Below are 12,179 nucleotides of genomic sequence, written 5' to 3' on the forward strand. Positions count from 1 at the left end.
CCCTTCCTGGTCAAAAGGATTCTTATTCCAAGACACACCCATCATCAGACTATCATCTCAAGTCTCGCAAGTCAATGATTCCATTATATTGACAGAATGGTTGGGCAATGACATGCACAAAGTCCTAGGTACCAACAGAGAAATTTCGGGAAAACTCTATCTAATGTATTACTCATTTTGTATCGGGGGAAAAAGCACAGCAAGTCACTTACCTGAATACAATATCTCTAGTTATTTTCAAGTCAAGAGCCTAAAGTCACTATTCACCTTAAATACATCAGAGCCGCTCACTGAAGACTGCTGATGCTACTGCTGCTGCTGCTGCCTGAGTAAGGGAATGTTCAAACCAGAAACAAATCACAGATCACTACATCCCAACAGGAACAAATTCTTCCCTAACCTGCAGAACAAAAATCTTTCATGAAAGAACTAAATTTAAAGGCACTTATTGTCCTGCTTAGAAACCGAAGTGCAACAAGTTGGCAATAAAAGTGAATTTACCACCAGTTACCTGTGTGAATGCATTCCTATGTTCTTTACTACAACACAAAAATTCAAACTTCATCCAGGATTTCAGGTAGAAGAGGAAACAATCCATTTGCAGCACATACCTGCAGCCTGTCCAGTCTTCGCCAGGAGAGACCCCAGTTCCAGGATGCTCTGCTCTTTGACCTGCACTGCTTCCTCATCGTTCTCTTGAATGTCACGCTTCACTGGGAGGAGAAAATGCAAACCCTCTCAAAATTCTGACAGAAAATTAAGACTGAGGGAAATTTAACCCTTGTAAGACCAATTACAAACTGAAACATGGTTAGAGATTAAAAAAAAAAAAACTCTTAAAAAGAAAAAAAGATCATGTAGGACATGTCCCATGTAAAGCATAAAACTAAGAGTCCTCCCTTTGACTTTAGTATATGTGCTGCCGAAGGGAGCACCTCCCTTTGACTTTAAATGTATCTTTTCATCTTATCAATTAGCATTTCCCTTTTGCCGCAGTCACTTGGTTAAAACAAAATACAAACAAAAAAGTTCTTCCCAGTTGTAGTAAGCCCCATGCTAGGCAGTATATTTATATGAAAATATTAAACATGCCTGTGCATTTACCTGCCACAAATGAAAATCAAAATACCAAGTTACTGATAACTATCAAATCACAATTCCTTCAATAAATCTGGAAAGCCTCAGCTGATGCATGCATATGTTAGGAATTAGCAATTCAACAAAGCCATTCAGGAAAAACAACCCTATCAAAGCTGTCAATATGAACCTTAGAAGAGATAGCTGCTTTATAATGGATTCAGGACCTACTTAAATAACTTTGTCCCATCTGTCCCACTTTCAACTGCTAGTAACTGTTCTACCACTTGAATACTGAAGAGTCTAAGTTTGTAGTGATAAATTTAGTGATCAACATTAGTTATGACTTCTCTGACAAAGCATCATGACTTGGCAAAAACCAAGATTTTGATACTCCATGATGGAGTCTGGAAAAAGTAAGACTGTCAACCATCATGACTCAAGCTTCTTCTAAGAAGGGAGCTTTCAGGGAACTCTGTCCTAGTGTAGTGGGCAAGCAAGAGATACTCTAACTATAATGTTAACCATACTTTTCACTTTATAAAACACAAAGTATTAGGCACTAAACACATCTCCAAACATAAAATCTATACTTCTCACATAGTTCTGAATATTAATGTGTACTCAGAATAAAAATACACATGTAGCAATGTGACTGAGATTGACTCTGGTTCGGGAAGTCTAAGTGACTTTAGATCAGAACTTCAAAATAAAACACTATTTACCAGTATCATCCATTAGCAGATGCATCTGAACCTCCATGCCTCTCCTTCTATACCCAAAGATGAAGCCATCAAGATCTTGTTCTTATCTTTTTTCCTTTCTCCATGCAAGTCAGGAGTACCAAAATTTAACACACAAGTGTCAATACAGAAGCCAGCACTCTGAGGGTCCCACATACACGTGTATTCTTATACAACTTGTTGATCCCAATTAGAAACTTCTCAAATGCATTAAAAAGAACACATTACTATACGTGCAGGGAAGAGCTAATCCATGCCCTAACTGAACCCTTTTATGACTGAGCATCAAAAGACCTTCTCTGTTATCATAAACTTATTTCTGTTCACACCTGAATCACAGTAGAAAACTGTCAGAAGCGACCGGCTAAGGGTCCCATTTCAGCTTTCCCGTTCGCGTGTAAAGCGTAAGACAACCACACTACAACGTTAAGAAAATCATCTTTAATTTCTCCGACAATACGCTCCTGGCCGTAATCTAAGAGTTCCTTGAACTCTGAGGCTGACAACTCCCCGAACTCACTTCCAACCTCTACAGGGGAGACTAGGGCGATTAGTCACCTTCTCTAGCCTGGCGGTCCCACCCCGACATCTCGCTCTTACACCCTACACCGGGGCAAAGGAATGCCCTGGCCACCTCCTCAAAGCAAAATGCCAACCTGAAGCGTGTGCCCCCTCGGTTCTCCCACATTCAGAAAGAGCCCCCCTTTTCATGGAGCCTTCCGCTTTGGGTCTGGGGAGAAGTAGCAGCTCCCAGCGTCCCGTGGAAGGAAAACTCCAAGAGAAAAGCGAGCACTTGGCGCTCCCACCCAAAGCGGGCTGTGCTGATAACAACGGCGGGAAATGCCAGTCCAAAGCGGGGTTCGCCAAGGCCCTTCAACTCGAGGCTCTCACGCCAGTTCCCGACCAGCCCGCCGGCCCGCACTGCTCCGGGTCCCGGGCAAGCCCGCACGGGCCAAAGCGGGGGACGAGGCTGGGAAGTGGCGGGGGCCCGGGCTCGGCCCACTTTGCTACCCCACACAGAGCCCACCGTGAGTCAGCAGCCGGCAAGTGGCCGCCGGGGTGCCTCGGGACTTCCCGCCGGGTGGGACGAGGGGACCACAGAGAGCTCCAAGCGGCCTGCGCCCCCGGCCCGGCCCCCCTCACACACAGTGAGTCAGCAGCACCAGAGCCGGGTAGCCTGCCCCGCTCCGCCGCCGCCGCCCGACACAGGCCGAGCTGGGCCGGCGGGGCTGGGGAGGGGGCGCGGCGACCTTTACCGATGGAATGGAGGATATCGATGGAGGCCTCCCGGTCGGTGCTGAGTAGAGACTGGGCTCTCTGGAACTCCACCACCGCCGCCGCCGCCATCTTACCGCTCACACACTGTCCCTGGCCTCGGCCTCCGACGCCGGAAACACACACCCGGAAGGCCCGCCCTCGCGTCCCTCTTTCCCCCGCCTCTGCTCCCAGAGACCCATGGGAGTCGTAGTCTCCGGCTAGGTTGGGTGTGTGAGGCGTGAGGGGGAGAGCGGGGGCGTCCCGCGGGTGGGCGGCAAGCTCTCCAGCACCGCCTAGTGGGCAGTCGGCGAGTGAAAGCGGCAGTGCCTAAGAATTGGAGGCCAAGACTCTGCCCAGAAACCCCCCAAAAGAGATCTATGAACTCTGACTCCCGTCGTTCACCATTGAGAGTTTTTGAGCGCCAAGCTAGCTGTTCAGGGAAAGATTTATAGCTTCCGCCTTTAACAATTCAGTCAAACAATAAACTATCTTATAAAGTACTCAGTACGTTGTAGCAAAAAATAGCATCATTCAGGGGCCTCCCTGGTGCCTCAAGGGGTTAAGAAGCAAACTATGAAGCTGTCCGCAGCCTCTGTGGCATGAGTTCTAGCCCCAGCCGGCCAGGGAGCTACCCACATGGCGCAGCAGACCTCCCCTGCCTGGCCGCTGCTCCCCTCAGCAATGTAGTTCAGTCAATCTGCCTGTTCTGTTCTCCACTCTGACTCTGGTGGATCCTCAGCCCCCACACCTCTGGCCACTACCCTATTCTTGTATGTATAAATAAATAAACCTTTTTAAAAAAGAGCATCGTTCAAAAGTGTTCAGGGGTCTAGCAACACTTGGAGGAGTATGCGTGCACGTACACATGCACAAACACACACACATTTTCCAGACTAGAATCCTGCAGTATCCTAGCCAGCCTGTGATTAAACCCAACAATGTTTCAGAGAAAACTGATGGGTTAGTAAGTGATATCATTTTTGTCCCATTCACTCAAAGAATCCTGGGGATTGCACAAAATCTAACAGCTACCCTGAACTCACCAGCTCAAAAAAAAGAGGGAACTAGGACTTTTCTTTCCAATTTCCAGTTCCTTTGACTAAAACCAGATATCTGAAAAGGTATGAAGGAGTACTGTGGACTGAGCTTAAAGGAGGTGCTAAAAATGTAGAGACTGTTAAGTGAAGACAAACCTAGAATGTGCTGTCCCCTAATGGAACCTATAAAGGGAACCAACATTACACTCCTGTCTCGGGGTTAGGTGGCTTATACAAGTATCTCCTTTTATCCTCCCACATAATATTCTGTGAGTATTATTTATACCCTTTTCATCAATGAGGAAACAAGGTTGTAAGTGATTTGAAGTTTGCGTGGGACCTAAAAGTTAGGGAATGCATTCTTACTTCCTAGATGTGCTCAAATGAAAACTGGATAACATCTCAAGTGATTGTAAACAGGATTTATGATGTTGCTGGGGAATTGGATTAAATGGCTTATAAATCTCTCCTATCCTCTGAGATTCATGAATCTGTATAAAACTGAGGTTTTCATACTCAAAAAAGGCATTTCTCCCTTCTCAATTTGGTGTATAATTAATAAGATTGTATTCAAATGTTAACGAGCTATAAAATGACAAATCCAAGAACAATAGGCCACAAGTATCTCCATCTTCTAGAGATGAGCTATTAGTTACATCCCCAAAGAACTTGCTAAAAAGTGACTAGACCTGTCCTGTAACCTTCCTCCACTTCCAGCCTCCATCAGGGAGATACAAAAATTCAAGTGCAATTCATTAGAGGAAATCACAGGAGAGAATAATGCCTACCTCATTTCAAAGAGGGGATTACAAAAGACATGGGTTGTCTGCCAGACTGGTGAATCCTGTTCCTGTAGGAACTTATAAGTCCAACTCTGTGCAAACACAAGGTGAGTTTTGAATTGAACTGGAAATGTCTATACAGGAGTTGGGGGCCTTCGTGCACATTCATGAAGATATGTTACCTTCCTCTGGGCTGCAGAATTCTGAATCAGGCTGACTGATAGAACAATAGGACAAGGAGAAAGGGCAGCCATGGAACAGTCTCCACTACCTGTGTTTGGCATGGATCCAGTGGATATTTCAAAGGTTGGTCATCCAGAAGCTATTCAACAGGGCTGCCTGCCAGAGTGAGGAGACAAGGTAATAAGAGACTGGAGATAGTCTAGGTGAACAAATGGTGAGCTGGAGGGAAGATGGTCTAAATCAAGCTCACAGAGTCTGTCTACTTCTTCTTTTCACAACCCAGCAGACTAATGAAAAGCTACATTCAGATCTATGGTGCCCCATCCTCGCACCGTATCTTGACAAAAGATTCCATATATCATGGTAAAGGCTATTATTTTAACAACTAATGTTCTACAATGTCCTAGAAGGGGGGAAAGACCACCATGCTCAGTTAGCATAAGCCCAGACAGAGAAGTCTCATCAGCATGCTAAATTGTACATTCCTGGGTGGCAATTTAAATTGTACATCCCTGGGTGGAAACATACAACATATGAAGAAGTATATAAACCATCTGTGTGTGCCCCAGTGTAACCCTACCCAAAACATGCTATGGCACTGCTCCCCCTACCCACTCTGGTGAACAGACCCTTAAAAATGACTTTCTAGGGCCTCCCTGGTGGCACAGGGGTTAAAGACAGACACTACTGCCAGACACTACAACAGAAGTTCGATCCCCATCTGGCCAGAGAGTAACTCACAGGGCGCAGCAAACCTCTCCCATCTTGCCCGCTACTCCCCTCAGCAGTGTATTTCAGTAGATCTGTCTGTTCTGCTCCCAATTCTGTCTGTGGTGAGTCCTCTCACCTCCTGCACCTCTGGCCTACACCCCAGTTCTTGTATGCATAAATAAATAAATATTTTAAAAAATGCATTTCCAACTTCCCTTAGGGAGCCAGTCTAGAAACTCCTTTCCAGGATTGTCTCCCTTGTGCATGAGTCTGAATATACCTTGTCTGGATGTCATCTGTCTGGCCTTCTTGTTAAATTCTTTTAGAAGGAGTGAGAACCTGCAAAAGAGACCCAAGGTCTATAACAGAAGGATGGACTTCAGGAGACAGTCACTGAAGGGGGAACTTGAGGTCCATAGGTAGAGCCTACAAAGAAGCCATAAATGATTCCAACAAAAGAAAATCAACACCTTGGTTTCTGCCACTGGTGACATTAGTTATCTGAGACTCTTACCTCTTTTCTTATAATCCCTCCTCATACCCATACTCCTTAGTGCTATAAGAGGCCCAAAAACAACAGAATGAGAGAGGGAGGAGAAAAAGGAGTATAAGTATAGGCTAAACACAAATTTTCAACTGCCTGAGAGTGAGAGAGGGGCAAACTGTAGCTATGAAATTGAATCTTTTATTTAGTCCATTGCCTTGGAACACTGTAACATGTTCCCTCTCCAGATATCTTATGATATGAATAAGAAATGTCCATCATATTTTTAATGACACTTTAATATTCTTTTCTTTCATTTGAACAAAGTGAGAGGAGGCAACAGTATGTAAGATGGAGTTTAGGTTTCCTTGTTTTTGTTTTTGTTTGCTTAGAGTTATTTTATTTATTTATTTATGCATACAAGAGCTGGAGTGTAGGCCAGAGGTATGGGGGGCTGGGGGGTTGGGTGAGAGGATTCATCAAACAGAGAACAGAACAGGTGTATCTACTGAAATACACTGCTGAGGGCAAGACAGGAGAGGTCTACTGTGCCATGTGGGCTGCTCCCTGGCTGGCCGGGGGATCGAACTCATGCTGCAGTGGCTACAGTTAGCTCCATAGTGCTGACTTAACCCCTTACACCACCAGGAAGGCTCTCCTTGTTTTTGTTTTTATGGATACATTCTACCTATGGTCAATAATACAACTGGTTTTCCACCAAAGGCAGAGATATCAAATTATAAAGAAAAGCAAAGTGGGTCAGTTTAAATAATACATACAGTATGTGGACATGGAAAAAAAAAATCAGGATTCTATAAGATAAGGAAATCATTTTTAGGTCCAGAAAACCAAACGCTGGTTTGATTTCACTGAGTAGCCAGGCATCTACCTCCCTTTATACTTTTTATTCCAAAATCATATATTTTTTTCTTTTTCTTTTTCTTTTTTTTCCCCAGGGAAGAGCATGAACGCAGTCCCCCACTACCACAAATTATGCAGTCGAGTTTCCCATATTTGGGGAAATCGCAGGGGTCAGCACATCCAGAGTGCAACGGATAAGCCTCGCCCTGGGAAAACCACCTTCATGATCATGGTATCTCCCCTGCCAGGTAAGTATCCAAAATCATATTTCTAATTGGAGGACCAGCAAGCTCTTTGGGTTCCTGCCCTAGATTTATAATCTTAAACTTGCAGTTACTTCTGGTAAGGGAACTGCATGCTTAGCAAAGAGTGTGGAGTACAGCCCAAATCTTCACTCTGAGACTGAGTTTGGTCATTAGTAAAATTATTTTTTTAGAAGAACTGGGGTTTAGGCCAGAGGTGCAGGGCTCGGCGGGGGGAAGAGAGGGATGAGAGGATTCACCAGAGACGGAGTGGGGAGCAGAACAGGCAGATCGACTGAAATACACTGCTGAGGGGAGCAGTGGGCAAGACAGGAGAGGTCTGCTGCGCCACATAGGTTAGCTTCCTGCCCAGGATGAAACTCAGGCCCTAGCGGTGACAGTGCTGAGACTAAAACCCTAGGCCACAAGGAAAATTATTTTTTAAATCTGCTTGACGGTTGTACAATGTGAATATACTTAATAACATAGGAAATGTGTGCTCTGAAAGTTACCATGTGTTCTAAACCCTTATTAAGTGGGCCTCCCTGGTGGCGCAGCGGTTGAGCGCTGGGTTGCGAAGCTTCCTGCAGCCTCTGCAGCGCCGGTTCGATCCCCGGCTTCTCCCCGGCCACCAGAGGAGGGTCCCACATGGCGCGCAGACCTCTCCTGCCGCCCGCTGCTCCCCTCAGCAGTGTGCTTCGGTCCTTCTGCCTGCTCTGCTCCCCGCTCTGGCTCTGGTGAATTCTCTCACCCTCCCGCGCTTCTGGCTGTACCCAGTGCTTGTATGTATGCATGTATCAATCAATCAATAAATAAATAAATCTTTAAAAAAAAATAAACCCTTATTAAGTGTATAAATAAATTGTATACTTTAAGATGGTTGAAATGGTAACTTTTATGTTATATATACTTTACCACAAAGCAAAAAAAACCTTCTCCACAGAATTACTTGAAGGTAAAATTTTTAAAAAACACTAGAACACATCAGCATGATGGCTGACACATAGACACACTCAATAAATGGCAGCTTTTCAAATTATTATCAAATAAGTGGCCTCCCTGGTGGCCTAGGGGTTAAGTCTCAGCACTGTCACTATAGGGCCTGAATTTGACCCAGCTGGGGGTACAAGTCAGAGGTACGAGGGGCAGGGCTGAGGGAGGTGAGAGGATTTACCAGAGACAGAGTGGGGAACAGAACAGGCAGACTGACTGAAATACACTGCTGAGGGAAGCAGCAGGCAAGACAGGAGAGGTCTGATGCACCATGTGGGTAGCTCCCTGGCAGGCCGGGGAATCAAACTCGTGCTGCAGAGGCTGCGGATAGCTTCACAGTGCTGTGATTAACCCCTTGCACCACGAGGGAGGCCCTCCTATTTTCACTTTTCTTCCCATGGAACACATCTCCTCACAAAGAAGCCAACTAAAAGATGACATACTCTTTAGATCTATCCTTTGCCAGCACCTAGGTTGGAGCACTCCCTAGGGGAAAGAAGATGTTTCACTTCTGGATAAAACTGAACCTGGACTGAGTCCAGATCCAGAAATGCTTAAGAGGAGTTGTGAGGCATCTTGCCATTCTTTTTTTTTTTTTAAAGATTTATTTATTTATTATTTATACAAGCACTGGGTATAGTCAGAAGCGTGGGAGGGTGAGAGAATTCACCAGAGCCAGAGCGGGGAGCAGAGCAGGCAGAAGGGCCGAAGGACACTGCTGAGGGGAGCAGCGGGCGGCAGGAGAGGTCTGCGCGCCATGTGGGACCCTCCTCCGGTGGCCGGGGAGCAGCCAGGGATTGAACCGGCGCTGCAGAGGCTGCGGGCAGCTTCGCAACCCAGCCCTCAACCGCTGAGCCACCGGGGAGGCCCTAAAGATTTATTTATTTAAGCATACAAGAGATGGGGTACATGGTGGTGTAGCGGTTGAGCGCTGGGTTGCGAAGCTGCCCGCGGCCTCTGCAGCGCTGGTCGGTTCGATTCCCGGCTGCTCCCCAGCCACCAGAGGAGGGTCCCACATGGCGTGCAGACCTCTCCTGCCGCCCGCTGCTCCCCTCAGCAGTGTACTTCAGTCCTTCTGCCTGCTCTGCTCCCTGCTCTGGTGAATTCTCTCACCCTCCCGCGCTTCTGCCTGTACCCAGTGCTTGTATAAGTAAGTAGGTAAGTAAGTAAATAAATAAATAAATCTTAAAAAAAAAAAAAGAGAGAGATGGGGTACAGGCCAGAGGTGCGGGGGTGAGAGGATTCACCAGAGACAGAATGGGGAGCAGAAAAGGCAGATCTACTGAAATACACTGCTGAGGGAGCAGAGTGAGAGGCAGGAGAGGTCTGCTATGCCATGTGGGTCAGTTCCCTGGCCAGTGATCAAACTCTTGCTGCAGTGGCTGGCGATAGCTTGATAGTGCTGTGTCTTTAACCCCTGCGCCACTAGGAAAGCCCCAGTATAGATATTTTATAAACTTTCTGGGTAGAGAAAGCGTTTCAGTTTCCTGGTTGCCTGTGCTCAAGGGAAATAATGAAGTTTCTTAACAAACAATAGCACACTCACACACACACACACACACACACACACACACACACACACACCATGAAGCTCTGTCTTGCCCACATGCTCCTCTGTAACCTTGTGTCTGATGATGCTACTGTGAAATCAGCATCCAGTCTGACTCTTATTCTTTTCTCAGTAGTCTGATTTCTCTCTCTGATACTCGTCTCCAAATCTATAAATCACAAACAAAATTTAAGTTGATTTTTTTATCTTTTCTTTTTATTTTTTAAAATGAAAGTTATAAATAATTTAAGTCTTGTGTGCAGGAGAAAGACCCCTGCTTCTATTACCTTTAAAAAGAAGCATAAAGAGGGCCTCCCCGGTGGCGCAGCGGTTGAGCACAGGGTTGCGAAGCTGCCCACAGCCTCTGCAGCGCCGGTTCAATCCCTGGCTGCTCCCCGGCCACCGGAGGAGGGTCCCGCATGGCGCGCAGACCTCTCCTGCCGCCCGCTGCTCCCCTCAGCAGTGTACTTCGGTCCTTCTGCCTGCTCTGCTCCCCGCTCTGGCTCTGGTGAATTCTCTCACCCTCCCTCCTGCACTTCTGACTGTACCCAGTGCTTGTATAAATAAATAAGTAAATCTTAAAAAAAAAAAATACTTCTTCTCATTGTCAAGATCTCCAACATAGTTCATTTTTTAAATACCTGTTCTTGCTTCAAGGATGTAACATCCTTGCCTCTCTCTGGCAGTGTTAATTATGCTTTTTCTACAGGTTTGTTCCAATTCTTTTTTTTTAAGATTTATTTATTTATTTATACAAGAACCGGGGTACAGGCCAGAGGTGCAGGAGGGTGAGAGGATTCACCAGAGACAGAGCGAGGAACAGAACAGGCAGAGTGACTGAAATACACTGCTGAGGGGAGCAGTGGGCAAGACAGGAGCGGTCTGCCACGCCATGTGGGTTGCTCCGGTGGGGATCGAACCAGCACTGTCGAGGCTGTGGACAGCTCCACAGTGCTGCACTCAACCGCCTGCGCCACCAGGGAGGCCCCCCAATTCTTTATTTTTTTTTAAGATTTATTTGTTTGTTTGTTTGTTTGTTTGTTTATACAAGCACTGGGTACAGTCAGAAGCGCGGGAGGGTGAGAGAATTCACCAGAGCCAGAGCAGGGAGCAGAACAGGCAGAACAATGAAATACACTGCTGAGGGGAGCAGCGGGCGGCAGGAGAGGTCTGCTTGCCATGTCGAACCCTCGCCGGCGGCCGGGAATCGAACTGGCGCTGCAAAGACTGCGGGCAGCTTTGCAGCCCAGCGCTTAACTGCTGCGCCACCAGGAGGCACCCCAATTCTTTCTCTATTTTGAAGATTTATTTTATTTATTTATGCATACAAGAATTGGGGTCTAGGCCAGAGGTACAGGGGGGGTGAGAGGATTCATCAGAGACAGAGTGGGGAGCAGAGCAGGTGGACTGACTGAGATACACTGCTGAGGGGAGCAGCGGGTGAGTCAGGAGAGGTCTGCTGTGCCATGTGGGGTAGCTCTCTGTCTGGGTATTGAACTCATGCAGTAGTGGCTGGCGATAGCTTGATAGCGCTGAGACTTTAAGCCCTGCACCACCAGGGAGGTTCCAGGTTTGTTCCAAATCTATTAGCTATGTTTCCTCAATTGAATTTTTGGTTCTTGACTCTATTTCAGATACTCACATATCTAGGCATTCTTTACCAGAAATCCATTTTTTCCACTGAGATTCTGACTAGATTGTAACATCCTCTACTTGGCCAGTTGACTTTCAGTGTTGGGGTATAACTGAGGGAGGTACAGATTTTTTTTTCCCAAACATTTATTTATTTATTTACCCAAGCACTGGGTACAGTCAGAAGCGGGGGAGGGTGAGAGGATTCACCAGAGCCAGAGCAGGGAACAGAACAGGCAGAACAACGAAATACACTGCTGAGGGGAGCAGCGGGCGGCAGGAGAGGTCTGTCGCGCCATGTGGGACCCTCGCCCAGCAACCAGGGATCGAACTGGACTGCAAAGGCTGCGGGCAACTTCGCAGTCCAGCGCTCAACTGCTGCGCCACCAGGGGAGGCCCAGTACAGATTTGATTGTTGGGGTTTATCATCCATGTGATCTTCAGTGAGACTGGAGGATGCGTAAAAAATGCTATGAGCTGTGTGGAGTTTCCACTGAACACTAAAAATAGAATCTTCCATATGATCCAGTGATTCCACTCCCAGGAATTTACCCAAAGGACACCAATTCCAAAGGAAACATTAATTCCAAAAGAATCCTGTGCTCTTATGTTTATTGCAGCACTGTTT

General features: G+C 46.5%; 1 protein-coding gene across 1 annotated transcript in view; it reads right to left on the minus strand.

Annotated features, from left to right (window-relative positions):
* The window catches only part of PSMD11 (proteasome 26S subunit, non-ATPase 11), a gene marked incomplete at both ends in the record, with an annotated part of 31,829 nt that extends 28,662 nt beyond the window's left edge, over positions 1-3,167 (minus strand). The window contains 2 exons of the mRNA XM_084238192.1: positions 612-713; positions 3,077-3,167. Of these exons, the coding sequence (XP_084094318.1) occupies positions 612-713; positions 3,077-3,167 (193 nt within the window). The remainder of the gene's footprint in view (positions 1-611; positions 714-3,076) is intronic.
* Between the last annotated feature and the right edge of the window lie 9,012 nt (positions 3,168-12,179).

The sequence above is a fragment of the Talpa europaea genome, assembly GCF_964194135.1.
Source record: "Talpa europaea genome assembly, chromosome: 7".
Taxonomy (NCBI): Eukaryota; Metazoa; Chordata; class Mammalia; order Eulipotyphla; family Talpidae; genus Talpa; species Talpa europaea.